The 27,807-nt window shown below is 54.1% G+C and overlaps 2 gene segments (V, D, J or C); both read right to left on the reverse strand.

The window, feature by feature from the left end:
• Positions 1-27,807, reverse strand: part of LOC139178304 (immunoglobulin heavy constant delta-like) — a 140,044-nt gene that overhangs the window by 12,527 nt on the left and 99,710 nt on the right.
• On the reverse strand, positions 1,028-11,368 carry LOC139178303 (Ig mu chain C region membrane-bound form-like). The segment is given in 7 exon segments: positions 1,028-1,300; positions 1,402-1,517; positions 3,497-3,829; positions 3,961-4,275; positions 4,528-4,860; positions 4,927-5,259; positions 11,009-11,368. Coding segments are annotated over 7 exon segments (1,575 nt in total).

Here is a 27,807-nt window from a genome sequence, read left to right on the forward strand (position 1 = left end):
TCAGACAAGCCCACAGGTCCTGGCCTGAGTCCCTCGGCCTGCGTGCAGCCGCCCCCCTCCCCTGCTGGAGGCACCCTGCCTGCCGTGGAGCCCCTCACCCAACGTTCCCCCGCCTGATGGGTTGGGCCGCAAAGGACACCGTTTAACCAGAACTGCCTTCCAGGAGCCTACTGCTGGGAGGCGGCCTTCTCTGGGACCAGGTCCACTCCACTCCCTTGGACAGTCACTGTCAGGCCCCTGGCGGCCCCATGAAAGGCGTCCTGGGAAGCCCCAGTCTCCTTCCAGCCCCTGAAATTGCCTCCCTGGAGAGCCAGATCGCCCTCACCCAGCTCCCTCCCCTGGCCCCCAGGGTCTCCTCTCCCATCCCACCGCCCACCCTACCCTGGCGTTGCCGTCACAGCTAACCTGACCTCCCCGGGTTCGAGCGTGCCGCCGCCCCTGTCGGCCCCCACCTGGACCCCCGCAGCCTATCTCCGAGGGCTAATGCCCCTGTCCCCTGCCCCGCTGCCAGCTGCCCCCTCTTTCCAGGCCTTTCCTCCGTGCCTCTCCAGTCCTGCACCTCCCTGCAGCTTCACCTGAGACTTCCTTTCACCCTCCAGGCACCGTCTTCTGGCCTGCAGGTGAGGTCTCGCGCTCCCTCAGGGCACGATGTGGCTGCACACACACCGGCCCTCCTCCCGAGTCCCTCCTGCACACACCACGCGCACCCGAGGTTGACAAGCCCTGCCGTGGTTGGGATTCCGGGAATGGCGGCAGAGAGGGGCGGGGTGTCCTTGGGGCTGGTGGCAGGGTCCTCACGGATGCACACAGCGGCCCCGGCTCAGGCCACCTTGGGAAACCAGTCCTGGGATCTGCAACTCGGCCATGTTCCTGCATCTGGACCAGCCCCAAGACACCACCCCGGCGTGGCGCCACTGGCCTGGGAGGAGACACACGTCCCTTTCCCGTCAGCAATGGGTTCAGCGCTCAGGATTTGCAGCACACAGGAGTGTGGCTTGGGGGAAAAAAAACCTTCACGAGGAAGCGGTTTCACAAGATAAAGTATACTTGTTTATTTCAAGGCCACAAATGCGACATTGCAAAGCAGGGCCAGGTGGAGCCTATTACTGTGGGCTCCATGCTTGGCCATGGCACTCAGCTGCTCCGAGAAAAGCCAGTTTCTTACAGCTTGAAGCTGGAGAGGACGCAGGGAAAATTTCAGTACAAGCGGACAAGCCACATAGGCCAGGGACCCGGCCCCAAGGCAGCCCCTCGTGTTCCGTCTCTGGTGCCCCATGTTCTTGGCTGGCCGTCACTTCACCTGCAGGCGACAGAGACAGCGTGAGTGCGTGCGTGGGCACTGGGGGTCTGCGGCCCCGGGGCTCTGTGGCCTCACCCCCTCCCCGGGACCAGGCGGCCTACCTTGAACAGGGTGACCGTGGTGCTGTAGAAGAGGCTCAGGAGGAAGAGCACGATGAAGGTGGAGGCCATGGTGTTGAGGTTCTCAAAGCCTTCCTCCTCGGCGCTCACCTCCCCCTCTGTGGGAGATAGGGCACGGTGGTCAGCATGGCTGAGCTGCCTGCAGAGCCTGCCCTGGCCCCCCTCGGCCGCCCTGACTTGTCAGAAGAGCTGGGGGACTGCAGAAACAAGCGGGCAGGCGAGCAGGCGTGTGCCTGCCTCCCCGGCACCCCTGGGGCAGCTGGGAGCTCCAGGCCTTGTTAGGCAGTGTCTTGGCCAGGACTGGTAGGCCCCTGGCCGCCCAATTCCACAGCCTGCAGGGGCAGAGCGTGGCTGAGGCTGAGCCAAGCAGTGGCCCTGAGTGCCTGGCCCTAGGAGCGCCGGGGTGGCACAGAGCGAGACAGAGCACACACGTACACACAAGGGTGGGGTCTCGCTGGGCTAGAGGTGGGGGAGTGGCCAGGTGTCCTCGACCCCTCTGGAGGACTCAGGGCCACTTGGGGCTGACAGCGGTGGTGGGGCGTCCTGTCTCTGGTGGTTTGAGGTCGGCTCCCTAGCCAGTGAGGACAAGCCCTGGGGGCAGATGGCTGCCTGTGCCAAGGGGCCCATCCCTCTAGCCTCCATCTGTCTCTGTCTTGGAGCCATGGCATGTACGAGAGAGGCCTTGTGGGGCCCTGGCTGGGGCCTGGAGTGCAGGACTCACAGCTGTGGGATCAGGAGGTCAGATAGACATCTGAGGCCCAGGGAGAGTGACGCTGGGACAAAGGCTGAGGACAGTCACCTAGGTCTGCAGTCGCTACACTGATGGGCCCTTGGTCCCTAAAGAGCCAGGAGTGTAGGGGAGGTCGGGAGTCAGCCTGAAGGGGCACTGGTGTGGGGGCAGAGGAGACCCGCTCGCCCGTCGGATCAGTGCCCACCACTCCAGGTTCATGAGTGGCCCTGCAGCTGCCTACTCCAAGGGGGGCCTCCCAGGCATGGCCTGCTCTGTCAGGACACGCCTGACTCTGTCTCTTCACAGGGAAAGGGGAGAGCTGGGGCCCTGCCACCTTCACAAGGGCCTGGATTGGGAGAAGCATCCCTCCTGGACAGGGGCCATGAGTTTCCTGAGGAGCTGCCTCCGGCCAGGCCCAGAGTGGCCCTCTGCGGGGCTGGGCCGGCCTCCAGATGTACCTCCCAGCTGAGACAGAGGGACAAGCAGAGCACAGGCGTGGTGCAGAGGGACCCCACCAGACAGGGCACTGAGTGAGCACGGGTGTGCAAGGGCTGGGATCCGAGCGTGTGATCCTGGGTATGTGCAGTGCATTCATGTGTGCATGAGCGTGTGTACATCTGTGCGTGTGTGTCTACATGTGTATGACTCGTCCTCATGCGTGTGTGTCTGTGAGCGCCCATGTGCATGTGCCTATGAGTGACTGTGTGCACTTGCGTGTGAGTGCGCGTGTACATGTGTCTGTGGGTCCACATGTTCATGTGTCCGTGTGTCCACATGTTCATGTGTCCATGTCTGTGTGCCTGCTCACCCAGGTCCATCACATACATGTCTGTGTCACGTGTGCCCAGGTCTCTGTCCATGTGTGTGCTGTCTGCATGTCCGTGCATGTGTGTGCACACATGTGTCTCTCTGCATGTATGTATGTGACTGTGCATGTGTGTGTGTTGCACACCCGTGTGCCCCCAGTGTGGCCATGGACGCGACTCGAGGCACAGTGAGCATGGGCTCGGCCTGCTGTGAGCGTCCCACAAGGAGCACTGGGGCTCCTGGGCGTGGGTTGGAAGCGAGTGGGGAGGCCGGGGTGCGGATGATGGAGGTGGTCTGCAAGGTGAGGGCAGACAGCCACGGGCCTAGCAGGGAGAGCTTTGCTCACTCACAACCAGCAGCTTTGAATGGATCTTTTTATTTCTAATTTTTATAGAGTGCAGCATCTCGCGCACCGACACGGTTAGTCTGCACTCATGCACACACACAGCGACGGTCACCCGGGGGCTCTGACCAGGCATCAGTAGCAGGTGCTGGCTGTGTCAGACAGGACCAGGGACACGTTGTACAGGGTGGGTTTACCGGTGGACTTGTCCACGGTCCGCTCGGTGACCATGTGGGGCAGGGCCTCGTGGCCCACGACGCAGGTGTAGGTCTCCCCTTTGCTCCAGTCCTCCTCGGCCACCGTGAGGATGCTGTGCACAAAGTACACGCTGGGGTCCTGGGGCTCGGGCGCCGGGCTGCTGGTCACGTACTTGCTCTTGGTCACGGGCTCCCCCCTCTGCAGCCACTGCACGAACACGTCCGCGGGCGCGAAGCCCTTCACCAGGCAGGTGACGGAGGCCGACTCCCGCAGGCTCAGCTGTTCCCGCGTTGGAGGCAGCAGGTACACGGACGGCGGTTTCATGGCGACGTCTGGGTGGGGGAGGGGGTCACAGTGGTGAGATCGGCGAGCGTGGGTCCTCTGCTGGCCCTGCCTGCTGTCCTCAGAAGGCAGAAGCCGGGGGAGGGTCTGGGGTGGAGGGCAGGGGCAGGGCAGGGCCTACCTTTGGGCTTGGAGACGGCGTTCTTTTCTGGGAAGGGCAGGTCCGAGTGGGCCACTGTGCACGTGAACTCCTCTCCGGACTCCCAGTCCTCCGAGCAGACCGAGGCCTCACCCCGGGCGCTGAAGGTGTCGTTGAGGTGTCGCTCAAAATACGTGTGGGTCTCCAGGGCCTTGCCGTTCTGACGGGACCAGCTGATGTTCAGGCCATCATAGGAGGCCAGGTTTGTGACCAGACAGGACAGCTTGGCTGACTTCGTGAGGAAGATGTCGGCGAAGGATGGGGGGATGGTGAAGACCCCGATGGGAGATGGTGGTGCTGGAGGTGGGAGAGAGTTGCTTGGAGTGAAATCAGGTGAAGGGAGAGGTCCGCCCAAAGAGCAGGGCCCACTTGGCTGAGTCCCCTGTGAACCTGGGGTCCTGTTGGAGGGGCGCCAGCCCCCAGCCGCCCTGCACAGCCCCTCCTGCCCTTGGCCGCTCTGGGAAGCCAAGGCTCAGGGAGCAGCTGGCAGGTCTGGGGCGGTGTCTGCAGACCTGAGGGTGAGCGCCCGCCCCCCAGGGCTGCACTCACCAACATCACATGAGGAGGACACGTTCTTCTGGAAGGTTTCCTTGTTGTGTTCTACCTGGCAGGTGTACACGTTCTGGCTGAGCCAGTCTCTCTCCGTGATGGTCAGCATGCTGTAGGCCCTGAAAGTTACGGGTGAGGACTGCACAGTCTCCACCTGGCCTTCAGAAATTCCAGACACTATCCGCTTTCCATCACGAAACCAGGACAAGGAGATCTGTTTGGGGCTGAAGTCCGTGGCCTGGCAGATGAGGCTGGACTTGCTATTGCCGTCACCAGAGAGGCTGTTGCGAGGCGGGACAAAGACACTCACGACTGGGGACAGCACTTCCGCCTCTGCAGAGAAGGACAAGGGGTTAGCGGGGCCTGGACCCTCCCCCCGCACCCAACCACGGGACGTACCTGACTCACTTGCAGCGATCACCCTCACGGTGCCGACGGTCTTTCCTCCCTTGGGGTGCTGGACTTCGCACACCAGGTAGTCATCCGGCCCTTGAAAGGCGCTTGAGGAGGGCAGGACCACCTGAGAGGAGGCCGACCACAAGCCGTCCCTCAGGACTGCGGGGAAGGTCCAGAATCTCTCGCTGCTGACTGCGCTGTTGTTGAACTTCCAGGAGAAGCTGACTGAATTGGGCACGAAGTCCCGGGCCAGGCAGCCCAGGGCCACCGTGCTCTCATCGGATGGCGAGCTCACGCAGGACACCAGGGGGAAGACTCTCGGGTGTGATTCACCTTCTGGGGACCCGAGAGAGGACACAGGAGAAGAGGGGGGTGAGAGGCATCCTGCTGGTCGGGGGTGTGGGCAGCTCCACCTTCTCTCTGGGACAGTGGAGCGGAGGGCACACTCAGCCCTGCCAGCCCACCCTCACTGCCCGCGATTAGCCTCCTGGGGCCTGCCCTGGGGGTCTGGGGTCATCAATAAGACTGATACACACTCAGGCTCCCAGTCCTCAGCACAATCAGATCACTGAGGCCAGCCCACTGTTGACCAGAACAGTCCAGTGGGGTCAGCTCAGTCCATCTAGACCCACCAGCCTCAGTGGAGGTTAAATGGACCCAAAGCATCTCAACAATTTGCCCAAGTCAAGCCAGCTCAGTGGGTTCCCTTCTGTTCACCCAGTCTCAGCCCACCATGGTTAACCCAGCTTACCCCAGTTAAGCCCAGGCTAGCCCAGCCCAGCTCAGCCCAGTTCAGCCCAGTTCAATCCAGATCAGCCCAATCCAGGCCAGCTCAACCCAGCTCAGTTCAGCTCAGCTCAGCTCAACCCTCTCAGCCCAGCTCACCTGCTCAGCCAGCTAAGCCCAGTTCTGCCCAGCTCAGCTCAGCCCAGCTCACCCACTCCGCCCAGCTCAGCCCAGCTCAGCTCAGTTCAGCCCAGCTCAGCCTAGCTCACCCACTCTGCCCAGCTTAAACAGCCCAGCTCAGCCCACTCAGCTCAGCCTAGCTCACCCAATCCGCCAGCACAGCCCAGCCCTGCCCAGCTCAGCTCAGCCCTGCCCAGCTCAACCCAGCTCAGCTCAACCTGGCTCAGCTCAGTTCAGCCCAGCTCAGCCCAACTCAACTCAGCTCAGTTCAGCCCAGCTCAGCCTAGCTCACCCACTCTGCCCAGTTTAAACAGCCCAGCTCAGCTCAGTTCAGCCCAGCTCACCCAATCTGCGCAGCTCAACACAGCGCAGCTCAGTTCAGCCCAGCTCACCTCAGCTCAACCCAGCTCAGCCCAGCTCACCCACTCTGCCAGCACAGCCCAGCCCAGCCTAGCTCACCCACTCTGCCCAGCTCAACCCAGCCCAGCTCAACCCAGCTCAGCTCAGTTTAGCCCAGCTCAGCCCAGCCCAGGCCAGCTCAGCCCAACTCAACTCAGCTCAGTTCAGCCGAGCTCAGTCCAGCTCAGCCCAGCTCAGCCTAGCTCACCCACTCTGCCCAGCTCAGGCCAGCTCAACCCAGCCCAGCCCAGCTCACCCCAGCTCAGCCCAGCCCAGCCCAGCTCACCAACTCAGCCCAGCCCAGCCCAGCCCAGCCCAGCCCAGCCCAGCTCACCCCAGCCCAGCTCAGCTCAGCCCAGCTCACCCACTCAGCCCAGCTCAGGCCAGCTCAACCCAGCTCAGGCCAGCTCAACCCAACCCGGCCCAGCTCACCCACTCTGCCCAGCTCAGCCCAGCAAAGCTCAGCCAAGCTCAGCCCAGCTCAACCAAGCCCAGCTCAGCTCAGCCCAGGTCAACCCAACTAAGCCCAGCCCAGCCCAGCCCACACACTCGGCCCAGCTCAGCCCCCCTCAGCCCAGCTCAGCTACTCCATTCAGCTCAGCCCAGCTCAACCCAGCTCAGCCTAGCTCAGCCACTCTGCCCAGCTCAACCCAGCTCAGCTCAGCCACTCCATTCAGCTCAGCTCAGCTCAGCTCACCCACTCCACCTAGCTCAGCCCAGCTCACCCACTCTGCCCAGCTCAACCCAGCTCAGCTCAGCCACTCCATTCAGCTCAGCTCAGCTCAGCTCACCCACTCCACCCAGCTCAGCCCAGCTCACCCACTCTGCCCAGCTCAACCCAGCTCAGCTCAGCCACTCCATTCAGCTCAGCTCAGCTCAGCTCACCCACTCCACCTAGCTCAGCCCAGCTCACCCACTCTGCCCAGCTCAACCCAGCTCAGCCACTCCATTCAGCTCAGCCCAGCTCAACCCAGCTCAGCCCAGCTCACCCACTCCACCCAGCTCAACCCAGCCCAGTTCAGCTTAGCTCAGCTCAGCCCAGCCCAACCCAGCCCAGCTCACCCACTCCGCCCAGCTCTGCTCAGCCCAGGTCAGCCCAGCCCAGCTCAGCTCAGTCCAGCTCACCCACTCTGCCCAGCCCAGCCCAGCCCAGCCTAACCCAGCTCACCCACTCCGCCCAGCTCCGCTCAGCTCAGCCTAACCCAGCTCAGCCCAGCTCACCCACTCTGCCCAGCTCCGCTCAGCCCAGCTCAGCGCAGCCCAGCCCAACCCAGCTCACCCACTCTGCCCAGCTCCGCTCAGCCCAGCTCAGCCTAACCCAGCTCAGCCCAGCTCACCCACTCCGCCCAGCTCTGCTCAGCCCAGCCCAGCTAAGCGCAGCCCAGCTGAGTCCAGCTCAACTCAGCCTAACCCAGCTTAGCCCAGCTCACCCACTCCTCCCAGCTCCGCTCAGCCCAGCTCAGTGCAGCTCAGCCCAGCCCAGTGTAGCCCAGCTCACCCACTCTGCCCAGCTCTGCTCCGCCCAGCTCAGCCCAGCCCAGCTCAGCTCAGTCCAGCTCACCCACTCTGCCCAGCTCAGCCGAGCTGAGCTTATCTCAACTCAGCCCAACCCAGCTCAGCCCAGCTCACCCACTCTGCCCAGCTCAGCCCAGCCCAGCTCAGCTCACCCACTCCGCCCAGCTCCGTTCAGCCCAGCTCATCGCAGCCTAACCCAGCTCAGCCCAGCCTAACCCAGCTCAGCCCAGCTCACCCACTCCGCCCAGCTCTGCTCAGCCCTGCTCAGCCCAGCCCAGCTAAGCGCAGCCCAGCTGAGTCCAGCTCAACTCAGCCTAACCCAGCTTAGCTCAGCTCACCCACTCCTCCCAGCTCCGCTCAGCCCAGCCCAGCTAAGCCCAGCTCAACTCAGCCTAACCCAGCTTAGCTCAGCTCACCCACTCCTCCCAGCTCCGCTCAGCCCAGCCCAGCCCAGCTCAGCTCAGTGCAGCTCAGCGCAGCCCAGCTGAGCCTAGCTCAACTCAGCCTAACCCAGTTCAGCCCAGCTCACCCACTCCACCCAGCTCAGCCCAGCTGAGCCCAGCTCAACTCAGCCTAACCCAGCTCAGCCCAGCTCACCCACTCTGCCCAGCTCCGCTCAACTCAGCCTAATCCAGCTCAGCCCAGCTCACCCACTCCGCCCAGCCCAACCCAGCTTAGCCCAGCTCAGTGCAGCTCAGCTCAGCCCAGCCCAGCCCAGCCCAGCCCAGCTCACCCACTCCAGTTCAGCTTAGCTCAGCTCAGCCCAGCTCACCCACTCTGCCCAGCTCTGCTCAGCCCAGCTCAACCCAGCTCAGCCCAGCGCAGCTCAGTGCAGCTCAGCCCAGCCCAACCTGGCTCAGCTAAGTTCAGCCCAGACCAGCTCACCTGCTGTCGGTGGCCCAGGCTGCCCTCACAGACGTGAAAGCCCAGTGGTCCTGACGAGAAAGGGTCAGATCCCGGACCCGTGGCCTCGGCTAAAGCCCCTGGTCTGCGGACGCTGCCCAGCTGGGCTCACCCCTTCCAGCCTCTTCCTGCTTCTCCTGGGTGCCCGATGCCTCCATCCCCACACCAGGCCCAGCCGGCCCTTCTCCCAGCCGTCAGTCACCACCACCCTCCACTCTGGGTGAAAAGCATCGTGACGACTTTAGCTTCCCTACTGCATCTCACAGGCTGAGACACGCTTGCCACCCTCAGACAGAGGCCCTGTCTCTGCTGAGCAGGCAGCGCTGCTTCTCTGGGAGAGGAGAGCCTGGGCATACGTCCCTGGGGCCTGGCCTCCTGGGCACATGCCGTGGGCCTAAGATCCTGCCCCGAGTCTAAAAGAGTCCTGGTGACTAACTGCTCTCTGGCCAATGTCCTCATTAAAAACCACGGGAAATGCATCTTATCTGAACCTGCTCCCAATTCTGTCTTTATCACAAAGTTCTGCTGAGAAAGAGGATACTCTCTAGCAAACAGAGACCATCTGAACCCCAAAGCTGCATTGAACACCTAAGTGTGGACGCAGGAAGTGGTCCCTGTGGGTGTGAAGCACCCCGGCATCGCAGGCAGTAGGTAAAGACAGATTCCCTTTCAAGTAGAAACAAAAACAACTCATACAAACGTCCCGGGGCAGCGAGTCTGGCTGCACCGGCTCCTGCCCCTCACAGCTCGGCGCCTAGTCCCTGGCATGTCCCGTGGGCTCTCTGACCTGGGTGGATTCCTCTGAATCCCTTCACTGTGCTAACTCGTGACCTGCCCACTGGCCTGGCGGCAGAGGCCAGGCCCGCACGTCCCCAGCTGCGGGCCGTCCCAGGCCCCGCTGACTCCCACCCCACTGGGCATCCTCTCAATCCCCCAGCTAGTAGTGTAGCAGAGTAACTCACGACGAATGCCCCCGTTTCACCCAAGTCTGTCCTGAGATGGGTACCCGAAAGGCGGCCCTGAACATTCTGCAGTGAGGGAGCCGCACTGAGAAAGCTGCTTCATCGCCAGGAGGGAGCCGGCCAGCTACGATTGTGAGCACACTCAGTGCACACGGCGTGCGCACAGTCTCAGCTTAACTACCTTGAAGGAGTAACTCATTAAAGAGCATACGATTGCATTGATAAAATACACCTGAGACAAATTAATTTCTTAAACATCGACTTTGAAAATGAATATAAGTGAGCAGTTGATAAGCTAAAGCTGAAGTAAATTCAAATAGTTAAAAGAGGAACCTTCCAGTTTCGGTCAGCATCTGCGCCTTGTTTTAGAAATGCAAATTAGCCAGGTGTTGCTCTGCTCAGGGGAACACTTTCGGTTCTGTGGGGCTGGGCAAAACCAGCCGCAAACCACCTTTTGGGAACCAGAAGCTATAAATTTACCAACTGTGTTTTCTTGCTTCCAAAAACAGACTCTCAGCTTCCTGCCACCTGCTGCAGGTGGTCAGTCCTGCCCGTGGCCATCTTGACTAACTCGGCACCACCAATTACATTAAAAAAATAAGCTGAATTTATTATTCTCAAAACAGCCCTGAACTGGGGCCGAGGGCCGATGGAACCTAGTTAGTACTTTTCGGCCAAACTTGTACCCGTCTCAACTCTCCAAAGCCATGATTTGCGGTTGTTAATTAAATGATAAAAATTTAAAATACTTTAAACATTTCTTTTTAAAGTTTCAATTTTCCAGACTATCAGGAATCGCTTCAGAGATGCCCTGTCTTGGTGTTCGCAAGCACACCTCCTCTGGCGAACGGCCTTTCTCTCTTAGACTGGCCTCACAAAGCCCAGCGCCCGTCACCTCCCCGGGCTCCCCTCTCTCGCCACGATCGGGACACTGCATGTCCGTCCTCACCTAGACAATTCTCTTCCTACCCAATAAAGAATTTTAAACACAGTCTAGTGCAGAACACACCTCACCCGAGGAGGGCGTTCTCTGTGCCCACCGCGGGCAGCGTTCCTGAGGCCCTAATTATCCAGACACGCTCCTCTGCAGATGCTAGGACCGTGGCAAGTTGCCTTCCACCGCATCCCAAGCTGCCCTGCTGCCAAGGGGGGCCTGGGCCTCCCCCACTGGTGGCCATTCCCGCCCAAGCCCCCTCTGAATGCCAATGAAATTCTGATTTTTTAAAGGCATCAGAAAATAGAGACTCTGAAATGCATAGGGCAGCTGGTCCCCTCCTGGCCAGTCTGCCGAGTCCCCCCGGGGAGGAGGGGACAAGGACACATCAGAGGACCAGACAGTGATGCTCAGAAAAATCGCACGAAATGAGATAAAGCAAAGGCCCTGGATGGGCCGCTCTTACCTGAGGAGACGGTGACCTCGATCCCTCGGCCGCAAACATATATACTATAGTAATCACAGTGGTGATATCTCCAGCCTCGCCCAACAAAAACCTCGGGAGCCTGGCAAGGCTCAAGGCGCCCGGGCCCCCACGCCATCTCCAGGCGCCACAGGGAAGCCGTCGGTCAAAGTCACTTGTGTGTGACCCTGACTCTGCCAGAGACACTATGTCCCATTCTGGTCCCCAGAGGCAGACCACTGCCTGCCTGGGCCGGCTGACCGTGAACCACAGACTCCTAAGTCCAGCCTCGAGCAGCCGCCTGCCCCAGAAAGCGACGGAAGCCCCTGGTCCTGCTCAAGTCAGGCAGCCAGACCCGCCAAAGGAGCCACCTCATACCCACATCGCGGTGTCCTTGGGGCAAGGAGGTCTGGCTCTGCCTGTCACCAGAACCCTCTCCCCAGCTCCCTTTCTTGACCTCCAGAATGCCCCTGGATCTCTGACACCCTGGGTCTCCCCGGGTGCAGTGAAGTGGGGTGGTGAGGGCTCAGCTGAGCAGACGGTGCCCAGGCTTCCCGACCCCAGTGCTTGAGCCAGTTGTTACACGGTGACAATGATGCTGGGACCCCAGGCAAGAGCTCGTGGCCGGCTGAGGCCTCCGGACCACCTCACCTGTGGCCTCATGAGGCCAGCACAGCTGGGACCTTGGGAGTCCAGAGCCCAAGGGTGGCTGAGGCCCCCAGAGAAAGCCCTGGCTACAGAGCCCAGGAGGAGAGGGTGCCTGGAGCCTCTGCTCCTCGGTGCTGTAAGCCTGGGCCCTTGGGCCCTCAGTGTTTCAGACCCCCGGCTGCCCCAGGCCCCTTAGACCCGACACCCTCGATTTTCCCCAAAGTGCACCAAAACCCTGAGAGAGAGTGAGGAGAGAGGGCTGTTGAGGACTCACCTGAGGAGACGGTGACCAGGAGTCCTTGGCCCCAGGCATCGACGTAGTCACAGTGCCGTGGGCCCCGCTAGGGGCTGTGCAAAAACCCAAGGCCTGGCGTCCTCTGCCCCCATGCAAAGCCAGTGTTCCACAGGCAGAGGCGCCACCTCAACAGGGCAGAGAGGCAAACGGCCTCAGACGCAGATCCCCCAGGGACCACGGAGGGTCTGCCCCAGACCAAGGGGCCCCTGGAGACATCTTCCCCGGCCCAGGATGGAGCGGGCAGAGAGCCGTCTCACCTGAGGAGATGGAGACCGGGGCGCGCTGGCCCCAGGAGTCAAAAGCATTGCTGAGGGACACAGTCCTGGCTGCCCCCAAGACATGAACCCTAGGGAGGCCAGGCCCGGTCTCCCCTGCCCTCACTGAACAGACCCTGCCCCGTCGGGCTCTGCCCACGTTTCCTCCTGCCCAGCCAGCTCCTGTCCTCCCCTCAGGCCTCAGCTGGCTCATCTCCAGGGGCTCCGGCAGATCCAAGGGCGGGACCCCGTTGGACCAGGACCCTACCTTGCTCAGGGCACGGTGGGGCTGCACGGACCCCAGGGAACTGCCTGAGGCCCAGGCAGTGCTGCAAGGGAGACACTCCCCAAGGACACGGTGACCGGGGTGCGCTGGCCCCAGAGATCCATGTCCCAGCAGCATGGCTTCCATTCTGTTGCTTCTTTTCCACAAAAACACACCCTACCTCCTTGCTGGCCCTGACTCACATCCCAAGTCCACCCAAGTCCCACTGTCCCCTGACTTGGACACTAGACACCAGATTCAGCTGAGGAGACGGTGCCCAGGGCAGCCTGGCCACAGAGATGGAAGTCAGCATAGTCACAGTGGGCTGGCCCCGTGCTGGGAGCACGGAAACCCACCCAGGGTCCCCAGGGAGCCCCCAGGAGCTGCAAGTCTGTCTTCCTGAAGACACTTGCCCCCCACCCCACAAGCACCTGCCCGCCTCAGGCCCCTGGTCTGGGATTTGAGTGTCTGCTGTCTCCTGATCTGCTTTGTTCCCATGAGGTCACATGCTCCCTGCCCCTCCCGAGGCTCTCCACCTCAACCCCCAATTCCCTGGACTCCCTGCACCCCAGGCCTTGGGGACCTGGCCCCTTGCCTGGGCTGGGCCTGGCTCCGTGCCCGCCTGGGAGGCCCCTTCACCGTCAGCCCAGGTGGCTCTTCTCCAGTGCCTTCAGGCTCCTGGCTGATCTGACCCCGTGTGCGCTGACAGGGAACCCTCAGAGTGAGACCCCCTGGCTTCCCTGGGGCCGCTCTGCTCAGGGGTTTTTGTAAAGTTGTCAATCTCTGTGGCCCCACCGAGTTCCACTGTGGTTCCTGGCTTGGCCAAAACCCTGAGGGCTGGCCGCGGGCGAGCTGGGGCCGGGGGGGGGGTCGGCCACAGAGCCCCTTGGGGAACCCTGCCCACAGATCCCCATGGTCATTCCTGGGCTGGACACACAGAGTCTGTCTCTGTTAGTGATCCTCATGGTGCCGAAGGTGGCCTGCACTGGGTCCCTTCTCTTCTGGAAATGAGGGCAGATTCGAGCTGTCTTGTGTCCACCCGCACTGGAGCTGTGTTCTCAGCTGGAGAAAGGCCCGTGGGGGCAGTGGGTGGGGGGCGGGCCTGGGCTGTTGCTGGCCCTCTGGGTGGCTGGCCCTGGGGGTCTGTCAGGGGCTCTCTCTGGCCGTGGCTGTGAAGCTGGCAGAAGCCCCTTTTTAACTCCACCTCTCACTGGCCTCCATGGGACTGGCATCCAGGGGCTGCAGCTGCACTGCATGCTGGACCACGGGGTGCCCCCACGGCTGGGGGGAGGAGGTTCAGCTCTAAATGCCCCCAGCAGTTGGGCAGGTGCGAGGGGAGGGGCATGATGGTTTCAAGGAGAGGATCACTCCCCCTCCAGACCTGCACGCACCCTGGGGGCTGGAGGGGAGGGGGCCTGCCCTCAACAGCATCAAAGCTGGGGCTGGGGTGCAGGAACCCACGGGTGCACCACATATGGGCCCTCGGGGAGGGGGGGCGGGTGTGAGCGTGGTGGGCATGCTCGGCCTTGGACCACTGTTGGGGGTGGGAGAGAAGGACACAGATATGGCTTGGACTGGGGGGAGTGACCATGCCCTGGAGGCTTGCTGAGGGAGGGGGTGAGTGGACAGCATGTTGGGAAGTCTCTGTGTCTGAGTCCAGCTGAGGCCACGACTAGAGGCTGGGCCTTGTGAAGGAGGAGAATGGCTGGTCGTTTTGTGGTTGGGTTGAAAGGTGACCTGTGGCTGCTTAGCGTGCGTGCTGAACAGTGCCGCCGGGCTCCTTTGCGGTCTCCGAAGGGGAAGATTCAACTCTGGGACCAGAGACAGTCTCAGTCACTAGAGCTTTGTGTAGAGTTTTATTGAAGTGAAAGTGACAGAAAGAGCTTCTGACAGACATCAGGAGAGGGTAGGAGAGTACCGGCCTAGTTCAGTCTTAAATACTTCGCAACTGGCTGCTGAGAACAGGCAAGAAGCATGGCTCAAGGTTGTAAGAGCTCCACCAGACCCTTTCCCAAGGCACACGTCCTGAGATAAGTTCATACGAGGTTAGCCGGGGAGTTCTGGGCACGTCTCTGGGTGAGATCTATCCCGTTGCTGTGTAATCAGGGACACAAGTCTTGAGAAATAGGTCCCAGGCAAGACTCAATAAGCATTAACATAGAGCCTCAGAAAAGCATTTCCATGAGTAAGACATTGTGCTGTGTGATCATTAGCTCCTAAAGAAAGGCCAGTTCTCAGGCAAGATACTCTGCTGCACAGGCTTAAGGAAAGCATGAGCGAGAAAGTACACCCACTCCTTAAAGGGACTTGGACTGCCAGCTAAGCTTTAATTCATCCACCTGGGTGCCCATCGCCCAGTCAGTCAAGAATCTGCCTGCAAGCAGAAGACCCAGGTTTGATTCCCGGGTTGGGAAGATCCCCTGGAGAAGGGAATGGCAACCGGCTCCAGTATTCTTGCCTGAAGAATCCCACGGACAGAGGAGCCTGGCAGGCGAGAGTCCTTGGGGTCGCAAAGAGTCGGACACGACTTAGCGACTAAACCACCACCACCACCTGTGTGCCGAGCAAAGAGGCTGAAGGATGGGGGGCTTGTTGATAGACCTGGTTTTGGCTCTGGGGCCTCGTGTCTCCCTTTCAGGAAATGGGGGATGTGGCTGCCCCAGGCCCTCCAGGAAACAACTGCTCTGGCCCTCCTGCGTCTCTGGTTCCTGCTTGGGGGAGGGGAGGTGCCCGCGGTGCCCTGCCAGGCCCTCTCACCGGGCTTGCATCTCCAGCCCCAGGCAGCCGGGGCCCTGCTGGCACAGGATCAGCCAGGTCACAGCGTGGTGGGCCCTGTGTGGGCGGCAGCCCTGCCCTTGTCTGGCCCCCACGAGTGACAGGATATGGCTTTGACTTTTTGAGCCTTTCAGAGTCTGGCCTGCCTCCCCTCTCCACCCCACAATGGCCTCTTCCCAGCAATGGTGTGCAGAGCTTAGGTTAGTGCAGGGGTGGCAGGTTCAGAGCTTGCACACTGGCCGTGTTCATGCCCAGGCTGGGCTCCTTCTATGGCATCCTGTGGCTGAGTTCTGGGATCCCGTCCTGCCCCCACCCTCCTCCAACCAGAGAAAGGACATGATGCTACAGGCATGTGCCCCAGCAACTTGCCAGGTGACGCGTCTGGATCTCCGTGATGGAGCAGCTGGAACCAGGCCCACTGGCCATGCTGAGTCAGTCTCCTGTCTTCCGCCCACACCACTCTGGAGGGTGGGTGACCTACCCCACTCTGGAGCATGAGGCTGTGAAGGTGTTTCTTGACTGGGCTGCCCTAAGCAGGGTGTGGAGTCCAGTTGAGAACTTGACCCCTGAGGCAGGAGGAAGGGTTGCCCTGGTCACACAGCTGCCTCATTAGAGTCAGGGCACAGCCATGCAATTGCTTCTAAAATAGCCAGTGAGCTACAAGGGCTCTCAGGCCTTGGTGTCCAAGGCAGAGGGGAAGAACACTGGGTGAGCTGTGATGGGAGGGAGGTCTCAGCTCCTTGAAATTCTGGCTCACAGCGTTCAGGAGATGGAGAAGACAGAGATGACATCTGCTTGGGTGATCAGAGACCTTGCCTAGGGTGGGGGCTGTGTGTGTGCCCAGGGCTCTCCACAGCCCTGCAGACTTCGTAAGTGAATCCCACTCTAGGACCTTGTTTCCTAGAGCCTGCACTGAGGTAGACCAGATGTCAAGCATGTGGTGAGATTTTACAAGTGATAAAGACCATGGCACCGCACTGCAGTACTCTTGCCTGGAAAATCCCATGGATGGAGGAGCCTGGTGGGCTGCAGTCCATGGGGTCACTAGGAGTCGGACACGACTGAGCGACTTCACTTTCACGTTTCACTTTCAGGCATTGGAGAAGGAAATGGCAACCCACTCCAGTGTTCTTGCCTGGAGAATCCCAGGGATGGGGGTGCCTGGTGGGCTGCTGTCTATGGGGTCACAGAGAGTCGGACACGACTGAAGTGACTCAGCAGCAGTAAAGACCTTCCTTGAGTTTGTGGGGAGAGTGCTTGTATGTGAGATGCTGCTTCTGAGGGCATCCCCTCAGGGACATAAACTGTTCTGGACACTTGTTCCAGAAGGTGGGTCCTTATGGGCATAAACACAAGAGGAAAAATCTTGACACTTCATTGATTAGGTCAGAAGCTATACCAGGGCTATTGCTGCCTCAGTCGATAAATCAACCTGTGCAAGAAGTCACCAAAGGGAAAAGAAGTCTGTGGGAACCTTCCAGTGACACCCAAGCAGTGAGCAAAGGAGGTAAAAACCAGAGGAAAAGCTAACAACTAAGAAAGTTTTTAAAAGGTGGGGTGGGGGAGGAGAACCAGCACATGCTGTAAGTTTCAAAAGGAAATTTCAAGAAAGTAGCAGTCCAGGTTCGATGCACGATACTGGATGCTTGGGGCTAGTGCACTGGGACGACCCAAAGGGATGGTATGGGGAGGGAGGAGGGTTCAGGATGGGGAACACATGTATACCTGTGGTGGATTCATTTTGATATTTGGCAAAAGTAATACAATTATGTAAAGTTTAAAAATAAAAAAAAAAAAAAAAAAAAAAAGAAAGTAGCAAAAGATTCTTGTGTCCACAGGCTTGTTTGCCCTCCACCCCTACAGCCCAGAAGAGGCAGTTGGGGGGTTAAAGCTTTGAGAGGTCTCCTAGGTCCCTACGGTCCTGGGAGAAGGACACTGACCAGGGGTGCCATGGTACTCCAAGGGAAGGACACCTCCAGCTGCAGGTGACAGAGGCCTGACCTTCACTGGGACGACAAGGCTGGCTGGCCTCCTCACAAGTGCAGAGACGGGGTGGGAGCCTGCTCAATGCTGAGGGTATGGGGGCGGGCTGTGTCTCTGAGGGTGTCTTGGCCATTCCCTCAGGACTATGGGCCGGCTGCCACGGCTGGAAGCATGACGGGCCCTCTCCCCAGCCCTGCGGCAGGAAGGAAGAGCAGCAGCAAGTCACCCCTACTGCAGCCTGGCTGTTCATGCAGGAAGGGGAGCCCTGCTGCTTCCACACCTCCATGTTCAGAACGATGCTGCACCCACAGCACCCCGGGACCTGGGAATGCTCTCCTCTGGGAGATTCCAGGGAGGTAGACTTGTTTCTGAGTGCCTTGTCTTAGCCTCTTCTTTCTGCCTGGACAGATTGGTGCCATGAGAGCTGCCAGGGAAAGGGTGTGAGCAACGTGGATGGGTTTTCAGTGACAGGGCAGGAGCCCCGGGGCTCAGATCCTGGGGCAGAATCCCCCTGACCGTGGGACATGCTTATCCCTTCAGTACAATGACCTGCACATTTATCAGGGTCTCAGTGACCACGATACCCCCTTCATGAAGCCTCCTTTGCCCTAAGGTTACATACATCAGGCCAAGGCCAATGCTTGGGCAACAGTCTCCAGGGGGGATCCACAGCCCTAGGTGGGGCCTAGGGTGTGGGCACTCCCCCTCACCGATAGGACAGGGAGGGGCACCTAACAGGGGACCCTGTCATTGCTGTGTGCACTTGCTTGCACGAGTGTGCTTACACTCATTAGTTTGCAGGAATTTGCGTGAATTTCTTTGCATGCAGTAGTGTGCCTTGCCAAGTCTAATGCGTGTTTGAGGTAGTTTGCCAGCTTTTCTCCTGAGGGCAGTCATGACTTGGATTTTGAGGTTCTTTCCTGCTGTGAACTTCTCCTTCATCGTTCCCACAGACTCCTGCCACCATAAATTTGCAGCCAATGGTAAAGGGAAGGGCCAGGAGAACAGCCAAGTGCCCTTGGAATCCTTGGATGGCTCCCAGTGCCCATGGGTCCTGATTGACCACCCACACCATGCTGGGGAAAGTGGCTGACCTGTGGATGAGGTCTCAGGATGGACAGAACCAGATAAGGTGGCAAGCTCAGCTCCCACAACAGGAAGATCCCCCTTGAAGGCGTGGTGATGAGTTGGCTTTCACATCCAAAGGTGCCCCCCCCCACCGTCCTCCACCATAACTGACCTGCCACGTCAGCCTACTTATGGCCAGCTGCTTTTATGCTGGTGGTACTGCTTCTGCTTGGAGCCACACCAGCTCCCTGTGGCAGGAGGTGTGTGGCAGGGACTGAGGGATGAAACTTGGGCTTTAGAGGACTCAGGAAGAGAAGTGGTGTTGGCAGCACAGAGACAGCCTGAAGGGGCAGGAGTGTGGTACGGCTGCAATCAGGGGAGTACGTGGAAGAGGTCTGGAGCTGCCTTAGAAGCAAAGCACCATTGGTGAGAGGCGTGTGAATGACTGGGCAAGACATGCCTTAGCGACCTTGTTCCCCATGTGCTGCACAGGGCATCAGCTTGGAGGGTTCTAGGGTGAGCCCCACAGGGCACCACCTTGGTGGGTTATAGGGTGTGCCACACAGGAAACCACCTTGGCGGATTCTAGGGTGTGCCCCACAAGATACCAGCTTGATGGGTTCTAGGGTGCGCCTCACAGGACACCACCTTGTTGGGTTTTTGGGTGTGTACGACAGGACAGCATCATGGAGGGCTCCAGGGTTCGCCCGACAGGACACCACTGTGGCATGTTTCAGGGTGTGCCTGATTGGACACCACCGTGGTGGGCTCCAGGGTTCGCCCAACAGGACACCACCGTGGTGGGCTCTGGGATGTCATCCACAGGATAGCACCTTGGCAGTTTGGGGCTGTGCTCAACAGGACCACAGTGGCAGGTTCAGGAGTGTACGTCTCAGCTGCTGCTGCCTCGGCAGGCTCCAGGAGCAGACACAGTGGGTTGCCCACTCATGGAGGTGGGGTGAAACCACAGTTGAGCCCCATGGTCTGTTTGACTTAGGAAGCAGGGCTGAGATCCCCTCCAGCAGCTGTGTATGCTGTGAATATATCACCATGGCCATCTTTGTGAACTCAGCAGCTGTAGGTCATCCAGGTGGACAGCAGGTTCTCCGGAAGCTGGAAAGGTCTGTTCTTGGCAGCTGTGGGCTGTGTAGGTGTGTGTGTGCCAGTACTGGGCTGGGTCTGGCTCTGAGCTGCCTCCATGGTAGGTCCAGGCGCACAACCGCTGTGTTCCTGGAGCCTGCCTTCAGCGAATCTGAGCCGGTGGCCTTGTGAAAACAATGACTGAGGGACACCAGGGTAGGTGGCCAGCATTCCCACCAATGAGGAGGGGCCAGGCGCAGTGCCAGCAGAGGTGTGCTTTGTGAGCTGTCACCTCGGGTGACGGGTGACACAGCACCGCACACTCCCGGATGAACAGCTCCAGAGGAGGAGCACTCAGTGGCTGCTCTCCAGTGGCGGTGCTCCAGTCACACCTACCTCCCGCCACAGATCACAAATGCAGCTCTGAAACAGATCTGAGGGCCTCTACTCCAACAGCGAGGGCAAAGACTTTTCCCCAACAGGGCTGTGACACCCACAGAGCAAAGGGCAAGCCTTGCTCAATGCCCAGTGCACACCTCCTATCAAGGGGATGACTGACAGCCTGCACACACTGTGGAAAGGGACGTCAGGCATTCACACTAAAAACAGCCTTTGCACCAAAGTATATTAAGCCCACACAGGCTACTCCCTTATAAAATAGCCCACGAAGACCACTGTAGACAACTGTTTTTCCTAAACTCACAGACTGGGAGAAATATGAGCAAAATGAAGAATCAGAGAAACCACTCCCACATAAAAGAACAAGGGAATTCCCCAGAAGGAGTAAACAATGAGTCAGACCTCTTGAGCCTAAGGACACCAAGTTCAAAAAGGAAGTAATGAAAATACTGAAGGAATTATGAAAGGCTATCAACAGAAAGGCAGATTACTGTTAAAAGGAATTAAAAACTCAAGGAGGAGCAAGAAGAATTAGAAAATTCCTTTGCTGAGATGAATGCTGAGCTCAAGGCAATGAATAGCAGGGTGAATCCAGTAGAAGAAAGAATAAGTGACCTGGAAGATAGACTAATGAAAGGTATCCAATTTAAAGAGCACACAGAAAGCCAGCCCTGCCCCCCCAAAACAGAAAAAACCCTAGAAAAGCAGTAAGAGGAAAGGCCACCCCAAACACAGCAACCTAAAAAGATGAAAAGGCAGAGAAAAATTCACCAGGCAAAGGGACATGACAAAAGCCCACCAAACCAAACCAAAGAGGAGGAGATAGGGAGTCTACCTGAACAAGATTTCAGAGTAATGATAGTAAAAATGATCCAAAATCTTGAAAACAAAATGGAGTTGCAGATGAATAGTCTGGAGACAAGGACTGAGAAGATGCAAGGAAAGTTTAACAAGGACCTAGGAGAAATAAAAAAGCGTCAATCAATCATGAATATTTATGCAACAACTGAGATCAAGAGCACTCTGCAGGGAACCGACAGCAGAATATCTGAGGCAGAAGAGAGGATACGTGAGGTGGGAGATAGAACAGTGAAGTAAATGAAGCAGAGACGAAAAAAGGAAAAAGAATGAAAAGAAACGAGGACAGCCTCAGAGACCCTAAGGACAATGTTAAGTGCCCCAACATTTGAATCATAGGAGTCCCAGAAGAAGAAGACAAAAAGAAAGGGCATGAGAAAATACTTGAGGAGATAATAATTGAAAACTTCCATAAAATGGGGAAGGAAAGAGCCACTGAAGTCCAAGAAACCCAGAGAGTCCCAAACAGGAAAAACCCAAGGTGAAACACCCCAAGATACATATTAATCAAATTAATGAAGGTCAAACACAAAGAACGAATATTAAAAGCAGCAAGAGAAAAACAACAAAATTGGGGATCACAAGGGGGTCCCCATAAGGATAGCAGCTGATCTTTTAATAGAAACTCTTCAACTAGAAGAGAATGGCAGGACATATTTAAAGTGATGAAAGAAAATAACCTACAACCCGTATTACTGTACCCAGCAAGGATCTCATTCAAATATGGAGAAATCAAAAGCTTTACAGACAAGCAAAAGCTGAGAGAATTCAGCACCACCAAACCAGCTCTCCAACAAATGCTAAAGGATCTTCTCTAGACAGGAAACACAGAAAAGGTTTATAAACTTGAACCCAAAACAACAAAGTAAATGGCAATGGGATCATACTTATCAGTAATTACCTTAAATGTAAATGGGCTGAATTCCCCATCCAAAAGACAAAGACTGGCTGAATGGATACAAAAACAAGACCCCTATATATGGTGTCTACAAGAGACCCACCTCAAAACAAGGGACACATACAGACTGAAAGTGAAGGGCTGGAAACAGATATTTCATGCAGAAGGAGACCAAAAGAAAGCAGGAGTAGCAATACTCATATCAGATAAAATAGACTTTGAAACAAAGGCCATGAAAAGAGACAAAGAAGGACACTACATAATGGTCAAAGGATCAATCCAAGAAGAAGATATAACAATTATAAATAGATATGCACCCAACATAGGAGCACCGCAATATGTAAGGCAAATGCTAACAAGTATAAAAGGGGAAATTAACATAATAATAGTGGGAGACTTTAATACCCCACTCACACCTGTGGACAGATCAACTAAACAGAAACTTAGCAAGGAAACACAAGCTTTAAATGATACAATGGACCAGTAGGACCTAATTGATATCTATAGGACATTTCACCCTAAAACAATGAATTTCACCTTTTTCTCAAGTGCACACGGAACCTTCTCCAGGATAGATCACATCCTGGGCCATAAATCTAGCCTTGGTAAATTAAAAAACTTGAAATAATCTCAAGCATCTTTTCTGATCACAGTGTAGTAAGATTAGATGTCAACTACAGGAAAATAACTATTAAAAATACAAATATATGGAGGCTAAATGGCACACTTCTGAATAATCAACAAATCACAGAAGAAATAAAAAGAAATAAAAATATGCATAAAAGGAATCAAAATGAAAACACAACAACCCAAAACTTATGGGATTCAGTAAAAGCAGTGCTAAACGGAAAGTTCATACCAGTACAAGCCTCCCTCAAGAAACAGGAGAGAAATCAAGTAAGTAACATAACTTTACAGCTAAAGCCTCCCTCAAGAAACAGGAGAGAAATCAAGTAAGTAACATAACTTCACAGCTAAAGCAACTAGAAAAAGAAGAAGTGAAGCCCCAGGGTTAGTAGAAGGAAAGAAATCATAAAAATTAGGGCAGAAATAAATGCAAAAGAAACAAAGGAGACCATAGCCAAAATCAGCAAAGCCAAAAGCTGTTTCTTTCAGAAGGTAAATAAAATAGACAAACCATTAGCCAGATTCATCAAGGAAAAAAAAAGGGAGAAGAATCAAACCAACAAAATTAGAAATGAAAATGGAGAAATCACAACCGACATCACAGAAATACAAAGGATCATAAGAGACTACTATACGCAACGATATGCCAATAAAATGGACAACATGGAAGAAATGGACAAATTCTTAGGAAAGTATAACTCCCAAAACTGAACCAGGAAGAAATAGAAAATCTTAGCAGATCCATCACAAGCACAGAAATTGAAACTGTAATCAGAAATCTTCCAGCAAACAAAAGCCCAGGACCAGACGGCTTCACGGCTGAATTCTACCGAAAATTTAGAGAAGAGCTAATACCTACCCTACTGAAACTCTTCCAGAAAATTGAAGAGGAAGGGACACTTCCAAACATTCTATGAGGCCACCATCATCCTAATACCAAAACCAGACACAGATGCCACAAAACTACAGGCCAATGTCACTGATGAACATAGATGCCAAAATCCTTAACACATCCTAGCAAACAGAATCCAACATCATATTAAAAAGTTCATACACCATGACCAAGTGGGCTTTATCCCAGGGATGCGAGGATTCCTCAATAGTCACAAATCCATCAATGTGATGCACCACATTAACAAATTCAAAAATAAAGACCATAGGGTTATCTCAATAGATGCAGAGAAAGCCCTTGACAAAATTCAACATCCCTTTATGATAAAAACCCTCCAGAAATCAGGCATAGTAGGAACATGCCTCAGCATAATAAGAGCCGCATGTGATAAGCAGCATATTGATCAGATATATATCAGCATATTAAGCAGATAATGATCACAGCAGTCATTAACCTCAATGGTGAAATTTGAAAGCATTTCCTCTAAAGTCAGGAACAAGTCAAGGGTGCCCACTCTCACCACTACTATTCAGCATAGTTTCGGAAATTTTAGCCACAGCAATCAGAGAAGAAAAAGAAATGAAAGGAATCCAGATGGGACAAGCAGAAGTAAAACTCTCACTGTTTGCAGATGACATGATCCTCTACATAGAAAACCCTAAAGACTCCACCAGAAAATTACCAGAGCTAATCAATGAATGTAGTAAAGTTGCAGGATATAAATGTAACCCACAGAAATCCCTTACATTCTTATACACTAACAATGAGAAAATAGAAAGAGAAATTATGGAAACAATTCCATTCACCATTGAAATGAAAAGAATAAAATACTTAGGAATCAGTTCAGTTCAGTTCAGTCGCTCAATTGTGTCCAACTTTTTGTGACCCCATGAACCACAGCACGCCAGCCTTCCTGTTCATCACCAACTGCCGGAGTCCTCACAAACCCATGTCCATTGAGTCAGTAGTGCCATCCAACCATCTCATCCTCTGTTGTTCCCTTCTCCTCCTGCCCTGACTCTTTCCCAGCATCAGGGTCTTTTCAAATGAGTCAGCCCTTCGCATCAGGTGGCCATCTATTGGAGTTTCAGCTTCAACATCAGTCCTTCTAATAAACACCCAGGACTGATCTTCTTGAGGATGGACTGGTTGGATCTCCTTGCAGTCCAAGGGACTCTCAAGAGGCTTCTCCAACACCACAGTTCAAAAGCATCAATTCTTCGGTGCTTAGCTTTCTTTATAGTCCAACTCTCACATCCATACATGAGAACTGGAAAAACCATAGCCTTGACTAGACGGATCTTTGTTGGAAAGTAATGTCTTTGCTTTTTAATATGCTGTCTAGGTTGGTCGTAACTTTCCTTCCAAGTAGGAAGTGTCTTTTCATTTCATGGCTGCAATCACCATCTACAATGATTTTGGAGCTCCCCCAAAATAAAGTCAGCCACTATTTCCCCATCTATTTGCCATGAAGTGATGGGACCGGATGCCATGATCTTTGTTTTCTGAATGTTGAGCTTTAAGCCAACTTTTTCACTCTCCTCTTTCACTTTCATCAAGAGGCTTTTTAGTTCTTCTTCACTTTCTGCCATAAGGGTGGTGTCATCTGCATATCTGAGGTTATTGATATTTCTTCTGGAAATCTTGATTCCAGCTTGTGCTTCTTCCAGCCCAGTGTTTCTCATGATGTACTCTGCATATAAGTTAAATAAGCAGGGTGACAATATACAGCCTTGACGTATTCCTTTTCTATTTGGAACCAGTCTGTTGTTCCATGTCCAGTTCTAACTGTTGCTTCCTGACCTGCATACAGGTTTCTCAAGAGGCAGGTCAGGTGGTCTGGTATTCCCATCTCTTTCAGAATTTTCCACAGTTTATTGTGATCCACACAGTCAAAAGCTTTGGCATAGTCAATAAAGCAGAAATAGATGTTTTTCTGGAACTCTCTTGCTTTTTCCATGATCCAGCGGATGTTGGCAATTTGATCTCTGGTTCCTCTGCCTTTTCTAAAACCAGCTTGAACATCAGGAAGTTCACGGTTCACGTATTGCTGAAGCCTGGCTTGGAGAATTTTGAGCATTACTTTACTAGCATGTGTAATGAGTGAAATTGTGCGGTAATTTGAGCATTCTTTGGCATTGCCTTTCTTTGGGATTGGAATGAAAACTGACCTTTTCCAGTCCTGTGGCCACTCCTGAGTTTTCCAAATTTGCTGGCATATTGCATGTAGCACTTTTACAGAATCATCTTTCAGGATTTGGAATAGCTCAACTGGAATTCCATCACCTACACTTGCTTTTTCGTAGTGATGTTTTCTAAGGCCCACTTGACTTCACATTCCAGGATGTCTGGCTCCAGGTCAGTGATCACACCATTGTGATTATCTGGGTCGTGAAGATCTTTTTTGTACAATTCTTCTGTGTTCTTGCCACCTCTTCTTAATATCTTCTGCTTCTGTTAGGTCCATGCCATTTCTGTCCTTTATCGAGCCCATCTTTGCATGAAATGTTCCCTTGGTATCTCTAATTTTCTTGAAGAGATCTCTAGTCTTTCCCATTCTGTTGTTTTCCTCTATTTCTTTGCATTGATTGCTGAGGAAGGCTTTCTTATCTCTTCTTGCTATTCTTTGGAACTCTACATTCAGATGCTTCTATCTTTCCTTTTCTCCTTTGCTTTTGCCTTCTCTTCTTTTCACAGCTATTTGTAAGGCCTCCCCAGACAGCCATTTTGCTTTTTTGCATTTCTTTTCCATGGGGATGGTCTTGATCCCTGTTTCTTGTACAGTGTCATGAACCTCCATCCATGGTTCATCAGGTACTCTATCTATCAGACCTAGTCCCTTAAATCTACTTGTCACTTCCACTGTATAATCATAAGGGATTTGATTTAGGTCATACCTGAATGGTCTAGTGGTTTTCCCTACTTTCTTCTATTTAGGTCTGAATTTGGCCATAAGGAGTTCATGATCTGAGCCACAGTCAGCTCCTGGTCTTGTTTTTGCTGACTGTATAGAGCTCCTCCATCTTTGGCTGCAAAGAATATAATCAATCTGATTTCAGTGCTGACCATCTGGTGATGTCCATGTGTAGAGTCTTCTCTTGTGTTGTTGGAAGAGGGTGTTTGCTATGACAAGTGCATTTTCTTGGCAAAACTCTATTAGCCTTTGTCCTGCTTCATTCTGTATTCCAAGGCCAAATTTGCCTGTTATCCCAGGTGTTTCTTGACTTCCTACTTTTGCATTCCAGTCCCCTATAATGAAAAGGACATCTTTTTTGGGTGTTAGTTCTAAAAGGTCTTGTAGGTCTTCATAGAACCTTTCAACTTCAGCTTCTTCAGCATTCCTGGTCGGGGCGTAGATTTGGATGACTGTGATATTGAATGGTTTGCCTTGGAAACAAACAGAGATCATTCTGTCTTTTTTGAGATTGCGTCCAAGTACTGCATTTCAGACTCTTTGGTTGACCATGATGGCTACTCCATTTCTTCTGAGGGATTCCTGCCCGCAGTAGTAGATATAATGGTCATCTGAGTTAAATTCACCCATTCCAGTCCATTTTAGTTCACTGATTCCTAGAATGTTGACATTCACTCTTGCCATCTCTTGTTTGACCACTTCCAATTTGCCTTGATTCAGGGACCTGACATTCCAGGTTCCTATGCAATATTGCTCTTTACAGCATCGGACCTTGCTTCTATCACCAGTAACATCCACAGCTTGGTATTGTTTTTGCTTTGGCTTCATCCCTTCATTCTTTCTGGAGTTATTTCTCCACTGATCTCCAGTAGCATATTGGGCACCTACTGACCTGGGGAGTTCCTCTTTCATCTCCTATCATTTTGCCTTTTCATACTGTTCATGGGGTTCTCAAGGCTACCTAAAAAAACAAAAGACCTATGTATAGAAAACTATAAAACTCTGATGAAAGAGATCAAAGATGACACAGATAGATGGGGAAATATGCTATGTTCATGGATTGGAAGAATCAATGTAGTGAAAATGAATAAACTATCCAAAGTAATCTATAGATTCAATGCAATCCTTATCCAGCTACCAATGGTATTTTTCAAAGAACTAGAACAAATAATTTCACAATTTGCATAGAAATACAAAAAACGTCAAGGAGCCAAAGCAATCTTGAGAAAGAAGAGTGGAACTGGAGGAATCAACATGCCTGACTTCAGGCTACACTACAAAGCCACAGTTATCAAGACAGTATGGTACTGGCACAAAGACAGAAATATAGATCAGTGGAACAAAATAGAAAGCCCAGAGATAAATCCACGCACATATGGACCCTTATCTTTGACAAAGGAGGCAAGAATATACAATGGAGAAAAGACAATCTCTTTAACAAGTGGTGCTGGGAAAACTGGTCAACCACTTATAAAAGAATGAAACTAGAACACTTTCTAACTCTATACACAAAGGAAACTCAAAATGGATTAAAGATCTAAATGAAGACCAGAATCTATAAAACTCCTAGAGGAAAACACAGGCAAAACACGCTCTGACGTAATTCATAGCAGAATCCTCTATGACCCACCTCCCAGAGTAATGGAAATAAAAGCAAGAATAAACAAATGGGACCTAATTAAATTAAAAGCTTTTGCACAACGAAGGAAACTATGAGCAAGGTAAAAAGACAGCCTTCAGAATGGGAGAAAATAATAGCAAGTGAAGCAACTGACAAAGAATTAACCTAAAAAATATACAACAACTCCTGAAGCTCAATTCAAGAAAAATAAGTGACCCAATCAAA

This window comes from Bos indicus, chromosome 21, assembly GCF_029378745.1.
Source record: "Bos indicus isolate NIAB-ARS_2022 breed Sahiwal x Tharparkar chromosome 21, NIAB-ARS_B.indTharparkar_mat_pri_1.0, whole genome shotgun sequence".
Classification (NCBI taxonomy): Eukaryota; Metazoa; Chordata; class Mammalia; order Artiodactyla; family Bovidae; genus Bos; species Bos indicus.